General features: G+C 44.3%; 1 protein-coding gene across 1 annotated transcript; it reads right to left on the bottom strand.

Annotated features, from left to right (window-relative positions):
* Nucleotides 1-4,341: 4,341 nt before the first annotated feature.
* Nucleotides 4,342-5,268, bottom strand: GPR55 (G protein-coupled receptor 55). The gene has a single exon (XM_076340613.1). The coding sequence runs from the start codon at nucleotides 5,266-5,268 to the stop codon at nucleotides 4,342-4,344; it is 927 nt and encodes a 308-aa protein (XP_076196728.1).
* Between the last annotated feature and the right edge of the window lie 18,836 nt (nucleotides 5,269-24,104).

Genomic DNA, 24,104 nt, shown 5'->3' with positions numbered 1-24,104 from the left:
GTGTAATAAGAATAACATCAAGAGAGAAGAAACCTCTTCTGTTGTGCAGTCTGAAAATAGAAATTGTGAACTTGTGTATTGACTCAGGAAGGCTTTTGTTGTTTTTAAAATGTCAAATGCATTTCAGTTTTATTCATCAACAAAATCGTTGTGCACCTTCTCAAGCTGCACGAGGTTTTTCATTGCTTTTGTCCTGGTATAAAAATAGAACCAATACAAAATACAACTGGAAATTCTCCAGAGTTAACAGTAAATTTCATAGAGGAGCCTGTATGTAAAATTCTGATTTAGAAAGAACTGTAATTTTAGCTGCAGGTCAAAGGCAGAATTTAAGTGTATTATTTAAATGTGAGTTCATCTTGAAAAGCAGTGAATTGAAAGTGACACCTTCTTGCTCAAAAGATCTGCTCTTTTTGTGTGAAAAGATTTGACTATTGTAATAGCCCTGTAAACCAACACAGCTGGGCTCTCTTCCTTCTTTCTCTTTTTTTCAGAAATTTCAAGTATGCTTAGACAGGCTGCTCTCATTTACATATATAACAGGTAAAATTTAGACAAATGGAGTTATATAGAAAACCACTTTTGGTCAACAAAGAAGTGGCACTGGTAGCAATAAATGTGAAGAAAGTAGTCCAATTTAACTTTCAGATTCTGTGCTCTGAGTTTGCTGCTATGTATGACATGAGCAGACTGAGTCTGTAGACCAGTCATACATAGTGGGTCCCACCACTCCGCGTTATACAGCTGATTTTCATAAACCGACTTCTGTTTCCTTCACTGAGAAAATTACATTGATTTCTTTCGGTAAGTGGAAGTCTCTCCCTGCCTGAGTGTGCTGGGACTCCACCACTAACTGAGCATGGCATGAGTGAATGCTGTCTCCCTAGCCCTGGCAGATCAAACTTCTTCCCCACCCATGCATACGAGAATCCCTACACACATTTCCTCTCTGACTACTGCGTATGTGCACTTATTCCTTTGAAGATTAGAAAATGAGCTTTTCCAAGTACTTAGTGATAAATGAGTTGAAGACAAAGGTACTGCTTCATTAGTCCTGACTTTAAATACCATAGCCTTGTGTGATGGGTCACAGTCGCTGCTGCCTAGTAATTTTTAGGTGGCTAGTGTGTTTCCTCAGTCTTGTGCTGTGCTTGCAATAGAGCTATTGGCAACGAGTGCCATAACATCAGCAGCACTAAGAGGTGGCTTTTTGTCTCGGAGGAGAAAAAAATAAACAAACTTGCATTTGCTGAGAGTCATGGAGCCAGAAAGGGACCTCTGGAGCCAGTTTCCTTCAACACTGGATCAGTTCGGCCATGACTTCGTCTGGCTATGTCTTGGAAACCTCTGTGAGAGGATATCGCAAAGCTTCCCTGAGTAACCCCTTCCAGTGCTGCATTGCCCTCCTAGTGAAGAAGTTTTTCCCAATACTGAACCTGAACCAAGGCCATTACCTCTTGTTATATTGTTGGGAACTACTGGGCAGCGCTTGGCTCCATCATCTCTGTCACTGCCTTCCAGCATGCTGGATGAAACCTGTCCAGCTCCCTCAACCTCTCCTTGCAGACCTGTGTCCAAGATCCCCAACCATCCTGCAAACCATCTGCTTGAACCTCTCTGGTTTCTCTCCATCTATCTTGAACTGGGAGACCCAGAGCTGGACATCCTATTCCAGTGAAGCTTCACCAGCTTGAGTAGAGGAGGTTAATAACTTTTTTTTTCTTCTTTTTTTTCTTTTTCTTTGCACTGACCCCATTTTTAGTGAGTCCTGCTATCAATTTTGCCATATTTACACAGAGGGGGCAACACTGGCTTGTATTGAGCCTGGTGCCTCCTGTTGCCCTTTTCAGAGGACACCTCTACGTCAGCCCTCCTTTCCCAGCCTGTGCTGGCCCACAGGGTTGTCCTGCCCTGGGTGCAGTACTCTGAGTTTCTCTTTGTTGCACTTCAAGAGGCTTCTTCTCCCCTGTCCTGCAGTTTATAAAGCTTCTGGAGTGAGGCTCTGCCATCTTATCCATACCACTGGTTTAGCGTTGTGCACAGGCTTGCAGAGGGTGAGTGCTCTACCATCACCCATTGCATCTGCATGAAAAGCTTTAAATAAAAAGGCCAGTGTTATACTTTGTACCTTAAAGTGCTGCAGTTTTGCAGAGTCACAAATTGCACCAATGGTAACGTAAATTTTCAGATAGTCGGCTAATAAAAGCAAAAGCTCAGAGCATTTTGGAGGAAAGATTGTAGGGGATTTCACAGGGGATTGCCAAGAATTTATGGAGAGGGTTTCCACAGAAAATTTATTAAATTATCCAGACTTCTGGGTGCAATCACCTTTCCTGTTTTTACTTTTTCTGTCGTTTACTGTTTATTCAGTTGTTCTTGGTTGCCATAGTTATAGCCCTGAAGTAGTTCCTGGGAAGGAAAATCTACAACTAAGTCTTGGACCTGTTTTAAGGAGAAAATGGTAAAAGTTTGTGATGAAATACGTAGATAAGAATCATACACTGCTGTCAGATTGGGGAATTAAAATGTATTTTCAAATCATATGCTTCATATATACAGTTTATTTAGTAGAACATGTTTTTTCTCACACATACTTCATACGGAAAGTAACGTGAAAGGTGAAAAAAGAAAGGTTAACTCATATTGAAAAGGCTGCAAGTTTCTGAATGATTGAGGCAGTAGCAAATAATGTTTTGAAAACCGACTGTTTTGGAAAGCTCTTCCTCTTGCCCCTCTGCAGATAATGGCGAAGATTATGATAAAAACATTTCTTTGCCTCTTAGCTCCTTGCATGCCTCAGCTGTAGTCATATTTTAAGTACTAAAAAGTTTTAAAATGCTCGTACATTTGGCCCAGTATTAGATATGTGCCGCCGCCCACTTGCACAATCAATCATTTCTATGGAAATCAACTGATGGCAAATTGTATTTTCAAAACTGGCCCCCTTTCTTTTTAATTTGCTCCAGACAGAAGGTAATTTCTTTTCACATTTTGAATAAAGGGAACATCTGCCCCAGAATGAAAACTTGATTACAAGCAATGTTAGACCATTTTTACAGCTGTTTTTAAAAGGTACAGAAATGGATTTCTTGATGTGAAAGTGTTTCTGGCTAAGAGCATGAACCATGCCAACATAATGGTACAAGAAATGGTAGGCTTAAATTGCAACAAGGAAACCTTTAATTTAGACTCAGAGCCAAACTTGCAAATGGCATAAGGGTGGTGACATACCAGAAGTGCTGACTGAGAAGGGTTGAGACGTGTCCAGAGACATTTTGTGAAGTGTACAGTACAGGCTGGAAGGACTTCTCTAAGGAATGAGGTGGATAGAGCTGGCCCAGTCTTCCAGCTGGGAGTGAGGAGTATATCAGACAGGCACTCCCTATTTTTCTGTGATGCAGGGCTTGCTTCCCTAATTCCCCTCCTCCAAGAAAGAATGAGAAGACAGGCAGAAGAATTTCATACATGTGTCATTATATCTTAGAAATACAGTAGAAATACAGTTCATCACATACAGTCTTTCATTAAATGCTGTATTTGAAGGGGTTCTTTTGGTTTTCATGTGCAAAAACAGTTTTAAAATTGCAGGAGAAAACCATGCTGATTCCTCAGCAAAGATAATCAGAAATGTTTGTTGCTCAAGGAATTGCTGGTACCCAAGATACTCTGTTGGGGTTGTATACTGGGCAGCCTGTCCTCCATGGAAGAGCAGGGGCTGCTGTCCTGTGTTGCAGCCCTGACCAGTGTATAATGCTTACAGAAGGAGGATTCACTATTATCCCAGGCTGGCCAAGCTGTTCAAAGCAAATGAGCTCCGACAGCGACCTTCTGTAAGATTTACAGAAGGAAAGAGCAGAGTCAGACTTTGGGATGGATACTGCCTTTTAACTTTCAGATACCTTCTAAGTCAGAAGGTTTTGAATAGTTATTTCTAAGTTTGGCCCTTAGCAACAACTTTCTGATCACGTTGGCAAAAGGAAAACTGGTGCAGCAATGATAAAGGCTGATTTTAAGTGGCATTCCAGTGATCTGGGTAGTTTTCCTCTGACAAGCCTTTCACATTTAGTAGATACCGTCAAGGCTAATGCTTCTTTTGGTGTCATTCCATCACTTTGCTAATGCTGGTTCTCTTTTCCAACATTTTTCCTCTTTCATGTTTAAAGGGAAGAAAAATATGGAACAGGTTCACATTCACTGGAAAAAACATTGCCCTCCTCCCTCCTGCACCCTCCCTGCCATGGCTAAGGTGACCCTACTGCTATGTCAGGGATAATGCTGTCGGTGTCCCGTGAGGCAAGTGGGAGCTGAGGAAGAGGCGTTCTTCCACCACAGGCAGTCCCATCATGTGGCACAAGGCTTAAAGACAGAACATAGTTCAATAACCTTTTTCAGGTGTGTTTTCTCACGGAATTCTTTTGCAGCAAAGTAATAAAAGATGGCATCCAGGCAGCAGTTCAGGTTGGCTAATATCATTGACACCTGAATGAAGAGGCTGATGGTTTGTTTCAGACTGCAGTCCACTATCACGTGCTGTCTTACCAGGCACTGTAGGCAGATTGCAAGGTGGACAGGTGTGAAGCACACCAAAAACACCACGAGGTTGATGATAATGACTCGTAAAGAGCCACTGCCTTCTACCTTCTTTTTAGCTTGACTTTTGTGATTCAGAAGAATCCAGATGTTTTGGGCAGAGCAGAAAAGCATCACTGCGAGTGGGATCAGAAATCCAAAGATTTCCACAGAAACAATGAGGGGGATGCTCCACGCCTGTTCTGACATGTTGTGAAAGCATTTAAAATAATCTTTCTTGTGAAACACATACATTGGGCTGCTGCAAAGCCAAGCTACTGCCCAGATGAAGCAGCAAATCAAGATAGCCCATTTGGGGGATTGGTTAGCTCGACCTTCAAATGGGTGCCTTATGCAGATATATCTGTCGACAGTAATGCAGACAATGATGAAGATACTGCCGTACGTGTTGACAAAATAGAGAGACTCTATGAATGAGCACAGGAGTCCAGGCGCTTCTCTGATAGAGTAGTACAGCTTAAGCGGGAGCGAGAGAAGCAGCAAGACATCTGCAAGCGCAAGATTGATCATGTAAACTGAGGTTTTGGTTTGTTTCTTCCAAAAGCAGCAGAACACGGAGAGGGCCAGGGCATTGAGAACCAGCCCAAGAATGAAGGTGGGGATGGAGATCCCCAACCGCAGGGTCTTTGCTAATCTGTCGATGTCTGTAAAATTGCATTCCCCGCTGCTGTTGGTCATTTCTCCCCTAAAACAACAGAGAGAACAGGTTGGAAATGTGTGAGGTTCCCAGTTAATGCCTTGATATATCAGAGCAAGATATTTTCAAACACAGGTCTGGGCTTTTTTGGTTTTTAGCTATACACTTGATCAGTCTTTGGCTATTATTGAAAGTGAATCCTCATTTCAAGCACAGAGCTTTCTATTTCCAATTTGAGTGACTTGATCTGTTATAAAGGAGCCTGATTCTCAATGGCAGGTAGCCAGCATCCACTGACTACCATGCCCTTTAAGATAATTCCATTCAGATATGGAAGAGACTGACCCATTCAAACATGTTTTCAAAAACTCTAAAGTGTACTGGCTATCTCTAGTAACTTGTACATCTATTGAAACTTCCGTAACACTTATGTTCGGTTCCTTCGCTACACAGAAATTCATGAAATTATTGTTCCGTATTAAGGCAGGTCAAACTGATAGTTGGGATTTTACTCTTTTATCCATGATTCCCTATGCATGAGTAACTTTTACTGATGTGTTTTTACTACACCTGCATTTATATGGATATTTTAATTTCATATAGTGACTGTATCCAATGCAGTTTTTTAGAAGGTCAGCTTAAGACGACTGATCTTTTATCTAGGTGCAAATTGAGTAAGCGTGTTTTCTAGCTTGTGTTTAACTTTCAACATCGGTTAAATTTTGAGTTTGCAAGTACTTGAAATTTTAACTGATTATCTTAGATAATTTGGTAAAGATTAGCAAATGGAAGGCAGGAGATCTTAATAATACAGTCCTTTAAAAAAGTATAATTTGTGTGGAATAAGTGTTATCACTGTTCTTAAAAATATACATATGCTTTAACAAACTATGCCTTAAAAGTGCTTTTTGATAATCTCTTTAAATCAAAATCACAAAAAATCCTAATGAAGGAGAAGAAATTGTAGTTAAAGTTTCCAGTCCAGTTCAGCCAACCAAGTAGCTCAAAAGAAATTTTAGGAGTAAGTGAAGAGGTTTTAAGAAGAACTTGATCAAGAGGGGACTCTCTGCTTTGGAGGACAAAAAGTGACAGGTAACTCATAAGCACTACCGAATGGAGCTGGACTTTGCTAAAGAAACCAAAAAACAATTAGTGAATGATTTTTTGTTTACATGGCTAAAATAAAATATAAAAAAGAGACAGAAAGAAATTGAGAACAAGTAGATCTACTAAATATTAACTGAGGAGATGGCCTTGGGTTTTGCCAAATCTTATACCTCTGCTTTTCATAGGGATGCTGATACTGTGCTGGAGGTCAGAGGTGGGATGACTTACAGGAATCAGTGAGTGATAATAGAAATAACTGTATCTGAACACAGAATGCACTCAGAGCTTAACATGCTCATATTAGGGAAAACAGTTTATTTCCAGCTCAGACTATGCAAAGAAGAGGCACATAAAGCTGAAGGTCCAACCCAGTAATTGTTATGAAGGATGTATGTTATTTGTGTATCTAGAAAAGGATCAATCTAGTCTATCTGTTGAAGGAAAAAGTGTTAAATGTGATTAAAGCAATTCTATAACTGTTGAGTCAAAGTTTCGTACAGATTTTGAAAGAAAACTACGAAATAAGGCTTTGACAGATCTTGCCAGACCATTATCTTCTCTGATGAAGTGTCTGCTTTTTCAGATAAGGGAAAGGCTGAAGATTGAAAGCATTTGCATTTCAGTAAAGTGTACTAGAAATGAGTACAGGGGTTAAAACAAGGGCTGTTAAGTAGGTAAGGAAATGGTTGCAAGAAAGCTGTTAAGGACTACAAACAGGCTGGATGCAGGTTACTAGCGGGATGCACAAATTCACCGAGACTACTCCTTGGCAGTGTTTCCCCCAGGGACCCCATTGTAGGAGCGAGTGTGACCTGTGGGGAGGTGCTGTTGGTCAGGGGCCAGATCCGACTGTCACTTCCAGAGAACTGGACTGAGCTGCATGAGTGGGACTGTCGCAGCTTTGTGAACTTAGGAAATAGCAAAAGGAAATCTGATTGTTATCAGTGGATTTATCTGTTAGAAATGAGAACAAAAAGAAAACCTTGGTTTGTTAGGCAGTCTGAGATTGAGTCAATCCCTCTGAGCCAGCAATGTGTGGCAGCTGCTTAGAAAATCATGTGATCGTGGTACATCAGAGGTGAGATAATTCCGCTAAAGGTGGAGATGCATTGGTGCCACACATACAAGGGATTATTGTAGGCAGACGCTGCTGTCACCTGAGGGCAGGACAGGTAAGGGGAAACAGGAGTGTTGTGCTGTTGTGTAAGCGTGTGTGTCCTGTGACCAAGAGCATCCATTTAGCTGAGGAAAAATCAGATGACATTAAACATTTTGGGGGAGTGACAACACCTGTTAACCCAGCACTTTGTGTGCTATATAAATATATCAGAAAATTGCTTGTGATGTCTCTCAAAAGCATGAGTTTTGATTCTACTTGTACTGGGTTTCTATGTCACAGAATGCTTTATTTTTTTAGAATTAATTAGTACAAAATTATGTATAGCATTACTCCTGAAAATGGTTAATTTCAAGAAAATGTTACCCAGCCTTTAAACTGGTAATTTCAAGTACTCAAATGGAGTGTCTGATTCTCAAAAACTTGATTTTTTTATCATTTTGCCTCCCCTCAAATTTAAATTTCACATCTTGAGTAATCCAAGGGAATTGTTTGTAAACAGTTCACACTGAGTAATATGTTTGCCCAAAATTATTTGAAGATTCATTTTCCTTGACAAATAACCTTGCAGTCATTTCATAAGCATCATCTTTACTGCATTGTCCACATTGTTAATAAAAATACTGATGATACTGAATCTGAAAGATACTGAACTGTACCAAATACATCTTTCCTGTATGGCAGAGACTGATTAGTATCTCAGTGGGTACTCACTAATCGTATAGATCATGTTTCCTTCATTTGCTTATGAGAATTTCTTCAGAGATCGTGTTTGAAGCCTGTTTCCCCCTCCTACACCCTGTCCCCCAGTGCTGTCAGTGTGTCACAGAAGAAAGTCAAATTACTTCTATTTCAGTCATTCTCAGATGAATCTGTGCAGATTGTTACTTACCACTGCGTTGTCTTCTGGGTGCTTACAAAGAGATTCTTCGGTGGGTGATTCCCACCAATATTTTTCAAAATACTGAAGCCAGGCTTAGTGATCTACTACCATTTCCCAACTACTCCTTTTCCACCTTCTTAAGAGACAGGCACCATGTTTGTTCTTTTCCAGTCTTCTGAAGAAAATTCCTCCGTCCTCCACGAGTTTCCTGAAGGAATTGCCTGCAGCTCTAGGATTGTTTCAGACAACTTCTAGAAGGCAAAAGATAACATAAGAACCTGTAATTAACACTACTCAAGGGAGTGTGTCTTAGCTGGTTCAGACCCTGTGTCATCACTGTTCCATTTGTTCTCGATTTCTCCTACTGAGTGAGAATTTTCCAATCCTATGGACTAGGTAAATGTTAATTGGGTTTACTGATAGCAGGAGCTTATGGTTAAGCTAGCAGCAAAGGTGTACTGACCTAGGAAATGGAACAGCAAGGTTTTACAGTATTAGGTTCACTAGGTTTTTTGCAGTACAGCGGGATGCATAAATGGTTTCCTCTTTGTAGCTCCGATCTGAGTTCATCTGGCTCTAGTTGGGATTCACACAAGTCTGTATGCTAGCACAGATTGGGGATGACAGGTTAAGGATATTCTTATCCATGAAAGCTTCATTAGCAGGAACATTCTCATCATAAAATCTATAACTTACTGTAAGTGTAGGTGTAGCTTTAATAGTAAGGAAATGACAATCAGATGACAGAACACAGCAAACCAATCATTCTTAATCTAGCTATACTACAAAAAAGGAATGAGGAAAATTCAGGTCACTGCTTCAGCACGGACTTTTACAGCATTTACCATAATTACCCTCCTAATCAATACAAACCAAGTAATGAAGCAGACTTTGTTTATATCTATTTTCTAGAACATTATTCATGTTAGATATAAATTATTGTCTTGCGGATGCACAGGAGAAGAGTAAGATGGCTTAGTGCAATGAAGAGCAGTAAGTCCCACATCTGCCATGTATTTCATCTGTAGTTGGATAATTTCTTATCATTTTATTCTAAGTATTTTGATTGCAACATAATATATTTATGCTTATCACTAAAGCAGAAATCTTTCTTTCTGCTCTAAGCTAAGCAACACTACGTTTGATCTTACTGTTTGATTTTTATAAGAAATAATCATCCAACTAGCTTAAAAATAGTGCTCTACAATCAATGCTGCTATTAAATTATTGGGAAAAAAAAAGGTATTAGTTAAAATATGAATTACTTTACCTGAACCCCAGCAAGCAGATCAGCAGCATTGCTTCAGTCCAGATTGTTCTATAGAGCATGAAAACATTTGCTTACAGACCATACCCCACCAGTACTCTTACTAAATGGCATAACCACATCCTTCTTTTCTTCTTCTTTTTTTTTTTTCCCCCTATTTCAGAACACACTCTGTGTTTCTTTATATAGACAAGTGAAGGTGAAAGAGTGTAAAGACTTGAATCCTCACCTGTTTCCAGTCAGTAGTCAATGTAGGGTGGGAAGCAGTTTGTCACTGAAGCCAGGATTGGTTTTAGACTGGACTTTACCTGGTGTGAAGCAGCTGAGAGCTTTTATGGGCTTGTGGTGCCTACCTCCAAGTTTTCAATTATTCCTTGAGCTGGAGGGGAGATGGGGAAGTGGAAAGTTGTAGGAGAGAGATAGGGCTTCTTCCCCCAGTTTCTGCTCAATTTGCATACTGGTGATCAGTAGTTCAGCACTCAGATGCTTCTGAAAGATACAGCTACTTACACGCATGCAGCTGTTAGACTATTTAAAGGGCATGTGCCAGTTTTAGCCAGTTCAGGTGTTTGATTCATAACTGCAAGTTGGCAAACAAATGCTTATTGGCAAGAGGAGCAAGGTATATGGAGCACTAAACTAGTGCCTTATATGCAAGTCATATAGTAGCCGAGACACACTTTTCTTGAAATGAGCTTTCAAGGCTTTTCCATCAATAGGACTTTCCTGATGGAATCTGAAGCTCTTCCTCTGCTTTGGGAGGTGTCATGCAATGTACACCTTTTGGAAAGGTAATTGTGCTTGCAAAGAGTGAACAGCAGGAATATGGGGACATTCATCCACTGCTGTCTTCAGGAGGTAGCGGACAAGGGTGGAACATAGCAAAGGACCCAAAGCTGCTGGTCTCCTCAGGCCCTGGCCAGCTTGTGGCTTGGTTGGGAATGGCATCAAACGGATGTTCGTGGTTACATAAAGTGATATAAGTTACTGAAAAAAAAGTTAATTGCCATTTGATGACAATGTGACAATCTCATACATAATAACTTTATCTCCAAGCAACAAAACTGGCAGAAGAATAAAACGCTAAGTAGGGGCTCATATGTGTATGTCATATGGACACTTCATATGGATGAGTGCAAATAGGCTCCCTCTGGAACCCCTCTGGCTGAAGTGTGAAACCCACTTGCTAGTGCCGATAGCCACTCTTCTGACTTGTGGACTGCTCTTTTACCTTACACACTGCAACCCTTTGCTGCAGCAGTAAATACAGGGAAAAAAAAGGTCTAAGTGACATTTTTCAAATTGCCACCTGGCTTTGGAGGTAATTTGGTCTTTCTGGGGAAATTCTGCACTTACTGCAGAAAAAGTAGCACCAGCATTTGCGCCACAGGACTTGGAGAAGAAAAAAACTTGCAATTTCTTAACACATTTTTTTCTAGCTGTCTCATCTAAAAATGAGATTTCAAGGGGAAAAAAAAAAAGCAGAACCTAAACAAAGTTCGGGTAACCCTCATAAGAAAATCACATGGCAGAGGAAATGAAGCCAACATGATTCATATCATTTGGGAAAAACGTTATGGAATTGGGAGGTTTCAAGGGCTTTTCAACTTCTGTCTTCTCAGAGCTGTGGGCTAGCTACAAGTCTCAGCAATGGACTGTAATGAATCTGGAGTCACAAAAAGAAATCTAAGAGTGCAACTAAATATTAGCAGAAAACAAATACCCTACAATTATGTGTGACCTTTGAATGAATTATTCTGTGTCATGTTGCAGCTGAAATGGGGTTGCTTCTTTAATCCTCTCACCACAGGCTTATTTCAGACTTAGCTTAAAAATGAATTTTAATACTTCGTGCTGCCTTCACTCCCAGCACTAGGTTCATTCCTTGTGGCTCTGTGAACTTCCCACTTAGTATCACTTGGTGCACCAGAGCTAAACAAAAAATCAGCATTTCTGCACACATCAACCGCATGTTTGCTAAGTCGGCAATTTGCTTGTGATATGTGTGGGTTCATCGCTTGTAGGTAAGCATGTAATTTGTTGGTGTGCATATAAGTTGTTGTTTTGCAGGCTGGCCTTTTTGATTTAAATTAGGACAACTTTTACCTAGAGCATATTTAACAAGGGCAAGTTATGACTGACTCACTCCCACACCTGCAGATAGGTTATTGGCTGAGAAATTAGAGCTTGTTTGCTCCCCTCTCTTTGGTGACTGCTTTTGCAATTTCTCCCACCAAGTGCTATACATGAATATGCTCAGCAGGAATTATTTCAGTGAGTCCTTTGCGTTCCTTTATCACCCAGCACTCCTGCTTGCTAAATGCTGAATTCCAGGGACCCAGGCGGCTGCATGGCTCTTGAGGTTTTCAATGGGAAGAAGAAGGGCTTTGTTTATTTCAGTTTTGGTTGTTTTTTTTTTTTTTTTAATTAACCACAGAAATGTGCTGGATGTATATTTTTTGCCCCGTGTAGAGACAAGAATCTTATCAACCGTAGCCTTTTCCCAATATTGTGTTCCATCTAGCAAATGAATAGTGGCTGGAAGAACCTAACCAAACTCGAGTAACTAAAAGGAAGTGTACAAGCAAAAAATTTATAATGCATATGGCAAAGACGAATAGGTTGTTTTGTTTGTTTGATTTTTTGCAGAGGTTGGTGAGCTTTCTCCATCTTTTATCCTCTAGGTACAGTAAGTGCTGCTGTGACTAAGTCAGACAACAGCAGGCAGCACTTGTCATTTTCAAGGAATCAAAATCTGTTTCAGAGGAAACATGTTCATACAGTGCAAAACCACGTTCATTTGCATTACAGCATCATGAATTCTGCTGTTCTTTTTAGTGGAAAATATATCAAAGCAACTTTGCAGTTCAGCTTTCACAGATGTCTAAAATATGTGTTTGCTTATACTTCATGGCCAGAATGGAATAAGTTGGGTCTCAGATCTAGAATTAGGATGCTCAAGTGCAAATGAATCAAATTTCAAAGGTGGGGTCCAGTGTGTTTGTGTCATTCTGAAGGCATGTGTGACTTGTTGTTCTCCCAGACAGCTATAAAATATAATCTCAGATAACAAGACTTAATCATCCAGAGCAAAAAAGTCAGGAAGGGACATTGCCTAATAGAGAGCTAGGAGGCGAGGGAAAAACTGTCTTTGTTCTTGTGAAGAGTGCTGGATGCAGTGGGGAAACAGAAGGCTTATCAGCCCAGACCCGAGTCTAAGTTATCTTCTGTGTTGTGCTGTGACTGGTTTCTGATATTTTTGTGTGTGTTTAAAGGTTTCAAAAACTGGATGGCCAAAGTGAGTTAAGCTAACAAGTTGTCTTGTTCTGAGCAGGCTACCACAGCTTGCTACCGCAAAAAGGACTGGCTTCCTTCTTTTAAGAGGGGAGATGCTGGGGACTTCATCTAACTCTAGCTGAGCAGCAGCACACTCCTGGAAAGGAGAACTACACAAAGAGCTCATGATGCTATCACCTACCCGAAGATGTACCTTGATGCTCTTTCTGTCTAAAGAACAGGTAAATTAAAGAACAAGCTCAATTTTCATTGGTGACTTAGAAATTGCTGTTTGTACTTGGGTTGGAATACAAACAAGTGCTTTCTTTATCTGGAGGCCTTTCGCTTCACACTAGTGCTCTTTGGGTTGTTCAGTACTCTTTTCCTCACCTTCATAAGTAATCAAAGCCTGGCTTACAGTCAGCTATCTTAATTGCACAGTTGGGAACTTTGGATGGCTGGGGGGTTTGTGTTCTTTTCATGTAGCCACTTTTTTGCAGCAAGTGCAGGAGACTGCAAAACTGGAAATCAGGAAACCTGGCAACTGCTGTATTTTATGGGGAACAGCTACAGTCAGCCTCTCCAAGATGAGGCAGAGACCTTTAAAGGCAGCCCAGGACAGAACAAAAAGTGCAGTTGTTCTTGGAGTTGGCCAGCTATGAGTGTAGATTTGTTTCTGACTACATTTGAGAAACCTTACAAAGATTTGTTAGGGTTGTATGTTGAGAGGAAAGGAACTGGCCAGTCTGGTGAACAGCCAGTCTCACGCTAGTATGGTTGAGTGAGCAGAACCGTGGGAGTAGTATTTTAAGGTACAGAATATATTCAGCTGTATCTGATTCAGAAATTCACCAACAGGACACCAAGCATGCAGGGTGGCATCTCCTTCATAACTTCAGAGACCCACAGTCTACAGCTGAGCTGAAATTATCTAATTGACCATAGTTCAGTTTGGTCTTCCAGAGCCAAAAAGGCCAGTTAGACATGGCCAGTGTCAGCCAGGTGCCACTGAGGACATATGTTTTATGGCCAGTCCATCCCTCCTCTGAGGCAGGGACAGAGCAGCTTGCATCTGGCCAAAACCAATTCTGGTCGTGGGCGTACCAATAGGCTATAACTTTTCTTGGGTATTTGTAGGAAGGAGCAGCTAGTCAAGCTGTGAGCTCTGCTTTAGTGAAACTGTGTAAGAATACACACAAAGCTTCCTGCATGAATGTGCTTTGCAGTCTGCTCCAAGAGATTCACCCACCCTGTGCCAGCTGGCCAGTTAAGAGGGTTTGTGGTTGCTTGGCATAGTTGGGCTGGTGCTGGTGAAGCACAGCCCACAGCAGTTGCCATCTACCAAGATGCATGCAATTCTTACAGGTGTTTCCATGGGATGCATACAGACTGTATCTTTTGAGGAGCCCCCTGGAAATGGAAAAATGCGAGGCTGCTGTGTTGATCTCTTAAAACAGAGAAAAGCTTTTGTTTAATGAAGATGCCGTGCTCACTGAGCAGTGGCACTACCAAAGGAAGTGGTAGGTGTGCACAAAACTAAAGTTTCAAAGGAAACCACCAGCCAATTTCACAATCATCCAGTAAAAGGAACTAATGGTTAGCAGCAGTATGGATACAAACCCAGGACCTGAGCAGGGAGACCACATGGCTCCTTGACAGGCCTCCTGAGCACTCAGGCTCCTGTGGGTTATAACATCATACTGCAGTGAATAGGATATTTCTCCGCTCTGTCTCACCACTCCAGTTGGCAGTGTGTGGTTATTGCACACTATTCTTTTTCCTGACACAGGCAGTGATCAGATCAGAGTCATGTTATGCCCACCAATCTACACCATATAACATAATACCATGATAAATGGTGTATCCAGATTTATTTTTTTTCTTAGAAAAACATTTTTTTCTCAGCCTTTGCATTGCATTTGGTAACAAAACACATAATGAAAATTATTTCCTTTGCATTTTCATTATACTGAATATTACCTGAGTGCTGTTGACTGGACCATCACCGTCTTCCATCTGGACTGATGGAACTCAACAACCATCACTACAGTCTGGCGCAGAGGGATGCCAGTGCAGGAAAGCAGCAGCAGCCACACTGCACACTTGTGCCTTGCACAGTCATTCCTTCACGCAGATGGCCCTGCGCAAAGGGGTAGAAGCTGCCTCATCTGCAGGGTTTATGCACCTTAATGCTGTGACTTTCTGAAAGACCCATTTCTGTTGAATGGCTTGGACTGAAAAAGAGCTGACTTATGTGGAAACTGCCTTTTTTCCATTTCCTTTAACCTTTCCTCATCCGTCTTTCCCCAGTGTACAGACTGGCATTTCTGGACAGGAAGCCCTACACACTCAAGCCTATATCTGCAATGGATTAGAGTCAAATGAAAATCACAGGTTGGCCTAAAAGTAACATTTTCCAGATCTGAGATGTGCCCTGTTTAATTAATGTGTGTCATCCTTCCACCCTGGGTCTTCCCCATTTTAACTTATGTATTGCCAAGTTGCCACTACATTTTTATTGTTTTCAGACCAGTGTGTATTCAGCTGTGCATTAATAAGGCTGATCCAGGATGTCTCAAAGGATTGCAGAGAAGCGGGACCAGCTCTGGCCCCTCGCAGTATGGCCAAAATGAATCTTGCTGTCCCAGGGACAAGGCTGTTTGAGACATGAGTTGGGGATCATTTCTCATACTGGTATTGTCTCACCTGGACAATGGCAGTTAGCATGGCCATGGCTCACGTGTTTGATTAGCTTTGTGTTTTTCTTGAGGTTTCTGCAGACTTGCAGAATAGCACGAATTGCTCCATCGCAGCCAAGTCTACTGGCAGGGTGCACTTGTCAGTGCAGACTCTCCAGCCTGTGTCCCCTCATCTTGGCACTTAGATCTGAGGGGATGAGAATTGCTGTCAACCTCGCTGCTTCCATAAGGTTTCCTGACAGATCCCAGGGTACCAAAGTCCCAACTTGAATCACTGAGTAACTTAACATGGAGATGCAGTGAGCGCTGCAGAGAAATAGAAAGTGCCCAGGAAGAGCTAGTCAGACAGATAAAAAAAAAAAAAAAGAAAAAAAGAAAGTTTAAGAAAACGCTTACAGGGATCCCTGCAATTACTTCAAAGACATAGTTCTGAGTGGTTGCCGGTGGTGGTAGAGGAAACGCTACCCGACAGTGCCATCTTGGGGTAGTTTATGTCTGTAAGTTGGACAAGAGGCATCAAGGTGGAACTTGACTTTTCCTTTGTGTGGTGCGCTCACTCTCCATATGTGTGTGTATATATTTGTGTGTGTATCAATGTCATAATGACTTATTAACAGTCATTACGTTGTACATGTGGGTTGCATGCACACTTACTTTATGAGCTTTATTTTGTTCTCATCTCTCCTAATCAGTCCTGGCCGACTGCTTTTTATTTTAATAACATAGCCAGCCTTTGAGAGAGAGAACTCTGTTTTATGCTGCTGAAAAAATGTCTCTTTGTGAAAACATGGCTTTGCCTGTTCTCCCTTGGCAAGGGCAACAGAGCAAATTTCCTTATTTATTCCAGTGCAGAAGGGGTCTCTGCCTTGAAGAGAATTGGCCATCCTTGAATCTGGCATCTGAAGAGGACAGTAATGGAGGTAGGTTCAATCAGCTGTAGCTTGTTTCTTCTTTGTAGGTAGGTTATCTGCCCTTGCTGTCAGCATATGGTTAGTATTTAAAATATAACTGGCGAGTCTTGGTCTCAGCATCTTGGATGCTGCAGAAGGGGCAGCAAGGTGGGGATGCTGCGATGAGCTGCCAGCCCAGCTGGCTCCCAAAGGGGAAAGGCACTCTGGCTCGTTTTGCTGAGAATGGGAATACATCCTCCTTTGTGCACAGAGAGGTGGTGGTGTTTGAGCCTAATGGTGTCTAGATACTTATTTCCTTCTGATGTGTAATGCTAGTGTAGCTGAGTTGATATGGTTGTCTTTGTTGTGGGTGCCTGCCATAGCCAAATGTCTTCACACACAAGTTAGAGTGAATGAATGGCTTTGGAAATAAAAGTGCACTTGATTTGAGTATAATCGTGCTACTTATAACGGTAACCTTCTAGCTTTCCGCTTCAAACCAAGTGCTAGAGATTTATTTGAAATGCTGAAAAGGTCCCTTCACTTTAGGACAGGTGCATTCCTATAAATAGAAATTGTGTAGAAAAGCCTCATAACATGAAAGGGATCAAGAAAGCAATTTGCAGGAAAATGAAAAACCTCAGATGAAAACCTCTCAAATTAACTAATGCTAGAATGGCAGAAACTATCACACAAGCAGATGCAGACTTTTTTTTTTTTTTTAACAAAGAGAAAAGCTAAGATTTTAAAAAAATCTTAAGGGAAAGAAGTTTTGGCAAGTAACCTTAACAGGTTACTGAAATATCAGCCTGAGATGACAACTTTTGAATTTCTGTGGACACAGCCTCTGAAAGACCTAGCAATTATCTGAAGCCCACAGTGGTCCAGCCTGCCTGCAGTGGTGGGGGAGTGTGTGTGTGTGCACCTGTCTGTCTCTGTGGCAGCCAGGATGCTCTGCGCTTTAAAAATGCACTTTTATCACTTTGCATCCAGCTGGAGGTGTGTAGCCTGTGCTAGGTGTGGAGGCCCGACACCAGCGTGGCTGCTCTCAGGGATGACTCTTGCTGTATATTATGTAAGGTTTTGTTTTGCTGCAGTCTCCCTGACATGGGGGCCTTTGAAAAGTCAGGTAAAGGCCCTGAATGTATGCTGTCTATCACAGAATCATAGAATAGTTTGGGTTGGAAGGGACCTCTGAAGGTCATCTAGTCCAACCCCCTGCCGTGGGCAGGGACATCTTCAATTAGATCAGGTTGCTCAGAGCCCCGTCCAACCTGACCTGGAATGTTTCCAGGGATGGAAACCCATCCACCACCTCTCTGGGCAACCTGTTCCAGTGCCTCACCACCCTCAGCATAAAAAATTTCTTCCTTCTATCTAGTCTAAATCTACCCCCCTTTAGTTTAAAGCCATTCCCCCTTGTCCTGTCACAACAGGCCCTGCCAAAAAGGTTGCCACCATCTTTTTTAGAAGCCCCCTTTAAGTACTGATAGGCTGCAATGAGGTCTCCCCAAAGCCTTCTCTTCTCTAGGCTGAACCACCCCAACTCTCCCAGCCTTTCTTCATAGGAGAGGTGTTCCATCCCCTTGATCATTTTCATGACCCTCTTCTGGACCTGCTCCAACAGGTCTGTGTCTTTCTTACGCTGAGGGCTCCAGAGCTGGACGCAGTACTCCAGGTGGGGTCCCACCAGAGCAGGGTAGAGGGGCAGAATCACCTCCCTCCACCTGCTGGCCACGCTTCTTTTGATGCAGCCCAGGATATGATTGGCCTTCTGGGCTGCGAGCGCACACTGCTGGCTCATGTCCAGCTTTTCATCCACCAGTACCTGCAAGTCCTTCTTGGCAGGGCTGCTCTCAATCCCTTCATCCCCCAGCCTGTATTGATACTGGGGGTTGTCCCGACCCAGGTCCAGGACCTTGCACTTGGCCTTGTTAAACCTCATGAGGTTCACAGGGGCCCACTTCTCCAGCTTGTCCAGGTCCCTCTGGATGGCATCCCGTCCCTCTGGCGTGTTGACCACACCACTCAGCTTGGTGTCATCTGCAAACTTGCTGAGGGTGCACTCAATCCCACTGTCTATGTCATTGATGAAGATATTAAACAGTACCGGTCCCAATACGGACCCCTGTGGGATGCCACTAATGACCAACCTCCATCTGGATGTTGAGCCGTTGACCACTACCCTCTGGATGTGACCATCTAACCAATTCCTCACCCACCAGACAGTCCACCCATCAAATCCATATCTCTCCAGTTTAGAGAGAAGGATGTTGTGGGGGACCGTGTCAAAGGCCTTACAGAGGTCCAGATAGATGACATCTGTAGCCCTTCCCATGTCCACTGATGTAGTCGCTCCATCATAGAAGGCCACTAGGTTAGTCAGGCAGGACTTGCCCTTGCTGAAGCCATGCTGGTTGTCTCGAATCACCTCCCTGTCCTCCAAGTGCCTTAGCATAGCTTCCAGGAGGATCTGTTCCATGGTCTTCCCAGGCACAGAGGTGAGACTGACTGGCCCGTAGTTCCCTGGGTCTTCCTTTTTTCCCTTTTTAAAAATGGGGGCGATGTTTCCCCTTTGTCCAGTCAGTGGGAACTTCACTGGACTGCCACGACTTCTCAAATACGATGGATAGTGGCTTAGCAACTTCATCCGCCAGTTCCTTCAGGACCCGCGGATGGATCTCATCGAGTCCCATGGACTTGTGCACCTTCAGGTGCCTTAGACGGTCTCGAACCTGATCTTCTCCCACAGTGGGCAGCTCTTCATTCTCCCAGTCCCTGCCTTTGCTTTCTGTGGCTTGGGCAGTGAGGCCCGAGCACTTGCTGGTGAAGACCGAGGCAAAAAAGTCATTGAGTACCTCTGCCTTCTCTGTATCCCGGGTAACCAGGTCTCCCATTTTGTTCCAGAGAGGGCCCACATTTTCCCTTGTCTTCCTTTTATCCCCAACGTACCTATAGAATCTTTTCTTGTTGCCCTTGATGTGCCTGGCCAGATTTAATTCTGTCAGGGCTTTAGCTTTCCTAACCTGGTCCCTGGCTGCTCGGACAATTTCTCCGTATTCCTCCCAGGCTACCTGTCCTTGCTTCCACCCTCTGTAGGCTTCCTTTTTGTGTTGGAGTTTGTCCAGGAGCTCCTTGTTCATCCATGCAGGCCTCCTGGTGTTTTTGCCGGACGTCCTTTTTGTTGGGATGCATCGCTCCTGCACTTGAAGGAGGTGATCCTTGAATATTACCCAGCTTTCTTGGGCCCCTCTTCCCTCCAGGGCTTTGTCCCATGTCACTCTACCAAGCAGATCCCTGAAGAGGCCAAAGTCTGCTCTCCTGAAGTCCAGGGTAGCGAGCTTGCTCTGCGCCCTCCTCGGTGCCCTAAGGATCTTGAACTCCACCATTTCATGGTCACTGCAGCCCAGGCTGCCCTTGAGCTTCACATTCCCCACCAGCCCCTCCTTGTTGGTGAGAACAAGGTCCAGCATAGCACCTCTTCTTGTTGGCTTCTCTACCACTTGGAAAAGGAAGTTATCATCGATGCATTCCAGGAACCTCCCGGATTGCTTATGCCCTGCCGTGTTGTCCCTCCAACAGATGTCGGGGTGGTTGAAGTCCCCCATGAGGACCAGGGCTTGTGAGTGTGAGGCTGCTCCTATCTGTCTATAGAGGCCCTCATCCGCTCGGTCTTCCTGGTCAGGTGGCCTGTAGCAGACCCCCACCGTAATGTCACCTGTCCCTGCCTTCCCTTTAATTCTGACCCATAAGTTCTCGGTCGGCTCCTCATCCATCACCAGGCAGAGCTCCATGCACTCCAGCTGGTCATTGACATAGAGGGTGACACCCCCTCCTCATCTCCCCTCCCTGTCCTTCCAAAGAGCCTGTATCCCTCCATTCCAACACTCCAGTCATAGGAGCCATCCCACCACGTCTCCATGATGCCAATAAGGTCGTAGCCCTGCAGGCATGCGCATGTCTCTAACTCTTCTTGTTTATTCCCCAGGCTACGTGCGTTTGCATAGAGGCATTGAAGTTGGGCCCCCGATGAAGCTGTCTTACTGGCTGGAGTTCCTTTGTGCTGCTCTTCAGGTGCTCTCCTGCTGACCTGTGATCCCTCTCCAGGCTCTGGGCATCTATTGCTGGCCCTGGCATCAAACTGGTAGGAGTGGGATGGATTGAGGTTCCCCTCCCCCAGCATCTCTAGTTTAAAGCCCTCTTCACCAGCTTGGCAAGCCTATGACTGAAGATGCTCTTCCCCTCCTCTGACAGATGGACCCTGTCAGCCCCCAGCAGACCAGGTTTCTCAAAGCGAGTCCCATGGTCTAAGTAGCCGAACCCCTGGCTGTGGCACCAGTCCCGTAACTATTTGTTGACTTGCCAGATTCAACTGGCTCATTCAAACCCCTTCCCTTTGACCAGCAGGATTGATGAAAAAACTACCTGCGCTCCCGAGTCCCTTACCGCTGCTCCCAGGGCTCTGTAGTCCTTCTTGATAGTCCTCAGACTGCTCCTGGCTGTGTCACTGGTGCCCATGTGAAACAGCAGCAACAGATAATAGTGGACTGTACGAGGCTCGGTAGCCTCTCGGTGACATCCCTGATGCGAGCCCCTGGTAAGCAGCACACCTCTCTAGAGAGTGCGTCCGGTCAGCAAGTGGGTGCCTCCGTACCTCTCAGAAGAGAGTCGCCTACTGCTGTCACCCGTCGCCTTTTCTTAGTGGCGCTGGTTGTTATACGGGGGCAGATCGGGCTGCATTACTCGGCTCCAGCGCTTCTCCTGGTGTGACAGGACCTTCCTCTTCGGCCTGCAGAGCGGTGAAGCGGTTCTGCAAGGGCACCTCAGGCTTCAGGGGAAGTCTCTTCCTCCTGCTGGTCCTTGCCTTTGCAACCGTCCATTTTTCTGCATTATTGGCCCCCCCGCTCCCTTCTGTGTGTGCCAGTGGGGGAGTTATTGGCTGTTTGGCCGTGGACTGCGGGTCCGCTGCAGACTGCGCTTGGAGCCAGCTATCTAGCTCCTTCTCCACCTCCCTGATGTTATGCAGCCTTCTCACTGCCTCCTGCAGCTCAGCCACCTGCTGCAGGAGTCCTCCACCTGGGCACACCTTTTGCAGACAGGTCTGCTGCCTGTCCCTACCCCAGGAGAGAGGTCTAGGCACTCCCTGCAGCCTGAGGTCTGTACTGCAGCCTTTCCCTTCAGCAGTTCCATCTGGGTGGAGGCATCGGCCGCCGCTGGGGTAGATGGTGCAGACCCCCCAAGCTGGAGCCACGGCTTTTACCCTCAGACGAGTGCCCACCATTCTGCCTTGAGGGTCGGGTAGGATCAGTGCCCTTGACCTGTGCCCAGTTGCTGGGTTATGTGTACGCTGAGTCCCCCACTCGGCCCGTGGAATGCCTCTCCTTCGAAGAGGCACCCTCCCTCGCGAACTGCCACACAAACTGCCGCGCCACGCCCTAACTGCCGTGCCACACCCTGTTTGCCCGTCCTGGCCGCTAGCGCTCTGTGGGGCTGCCTTTAGTGGGAGTGGGGGGTGGCTGCCGTTGCTCCTGGCCCCGCCCGCACCTTGTCAGCCGCCCTCGTGAGAGCTGCCGGCTCCTGGCGGGTCTCTGCGCTCCCCGGTGGGTTCCCCGGCTCAGGAAACCCCCCTGTACGCCGCCATCCGCCGCTCCACTGCGGGATGCGCCTGCACCGGAGCTGATTGCCTGTGCGAGTGACTAGCTAGCGAGTGACTAGCTAGCTTTCTTCAAGAATGTCTGCCTCCGTTTTTTATGCTACAAACCAGGATTGTCCTAAGGGTCTGCCTCATCTGTTTGGAGTAGGGTGAAGGGCATGTCAGCTGAGTGCAAGTGCCAGCCTCTACTAAAAAAACTATTGTGCTGTTATAATAGGCTGCTCTGAATAAATCCCATTTCTTCCCGCATCGGGTGGGAAGGGTGATTGCTAAGACCAGGGTAGTTGTACAGGGATTGTACTGAGGTGGCCGAGAAACTTGTGAAGGTAGGTTGTCACATAGGAATTTAATCGTATGGTTACCTTGAAGTCTTGTGCTTTTGGATGCCTCACTGATCCCAGGGATTACCTTATACACATGCACCAAGCATGACCTATTTTGGTCTTTGCAAAAAGGGGCTTTAGATGTAATGCTGGGCTTAAATTTTCTAGGCCAGAGGGAGAAGTTCCTTTGCAAATCATTTTACTGAGCCTAAATCTCCAATTGGGATTGTTCTGGAGCACCCAGATATACAGTGGCAACTGGCCAGATGTGCAGCTATTTCTCCAGTTCCACCTTAAATCTGCAGTATCCCTCAAACAGCAAACCTTTACACCCTGGATCATAGCCTGAGGGTCATCTCCCAGGTTGAAAGAGCAAAGCTTCCCTGGAGATGTCTTCAGCTAGTGAGCTGGGGACTTGCAGCCCACCAGGGTCCAGTCACAACTCAGGACTTTGCCACTCTGCCAGAATGGGTGCTGGGTCAGACCCCCTGCTCCCACAGGATGAAGCTGCAGCCTGCAGTGCTGCCAGAGAAGGCCAGTGTGATGGAGCCCCACAGAGCTCTGCTCAGGGCCATGGTGGGAGAGGGTTCAGGGCCTCCTCTGGTGCTGAGCAGCAGAGGGCAGTTTTGGCCTAGGGGATGCGTTAATCAGTCACTAGTTAAAGGCACAATTTGGTCATCACTTTAGCCCTGACAGAGTTATCCTCAGGCATGGGGTGAAATAGGAGCCACCCAAGGGGCCCCAGGCTGCCTGGCTGTGACATTACACTGCCCCTCTGCAATGCATGTTGTTCCCCATTGTTTAACAAAAAAGTCTTAAACGGAGGTCAATTTAAAACCAAACCATGTTTCTCTCAGCTTTGGTATTCTGAAGCACAGCAGCAGTATTGCTTGTGTTTGCATAGCTTGCAGCTTGTAGAGGTGCAGCATCTGTGGTGTGTCTCTGATCTCACACAGTGGTGGGTAGAAACACCTAGCTTTTGTAGGCAGGGGGAAGGGGCTTTACGTTCATGCTGCCTTTCATAGATCTCTGACAACTTACAGTCAAGAAATTGGTGCATAAAACAGAGTTCTTGCATGAGAAAGCAGTAGTATTTCCAGATTTTTGTGTAGGCTGTCTACTAATAGTGACTAGAATAATTCATAATGGTACAAAGAAAATGGCTGTAGTTTGACTGTATGAACATACTCTTTTAGAATGATATTTCCCTTTATTATTATAAGTATTTTCTCTGTTTGCAGCCTCCTAAGCTAAGACTTAACTCTATTTACAACATGATTAGTTGTTGCAGGAATGAAAGAATCTACAAGACAGAGGAAGTGAAATTTAGTATTTCAAATGGTGTTGACAAGTTGGATAAATGGTTGGAAAAGAAAGAATTCAATGGGGCGTAAAGACATATGCAAAGTTTTGCACATACATAGGAATAGTTGTGAGCACAAATGTGAGATATGGGTGAGCTTGATATGCTGCAGATCTGAAAAAGAGGATCTGGGGCTTAAAGTAGATCGCAAATGGAGTATGACTGGAAATGAAATGGAAGATTATGCTGTTGTAGAAAAAAGTTGACATGATTATGGGGTATGTAATTGTTTAAGGCTTTAGAATAACTATATTTAGTCTTGGGTGCCTCTCTTAAAAATGAAAGAAAGAAAAGAAAGA

Source organism: Aptenodytes patagonicus, chromosome 6, assembly GCF_965638725.1.
Source record: "Aptenodytes patagonicus chromosome 6, bAptPat1.pri.cur, whole genome shotgun sequence".
NCBI lineage: Eukaryota > Metazoa > Chordata > Aves > Sphenisciformes > Spheniscidae > Aptenodytes > Aptenodytes patagonicus.
Note: the sequence above shows the minus strand (reverse complement) of the source record. Positions and strands in the feature narration are given on the sequence as shown.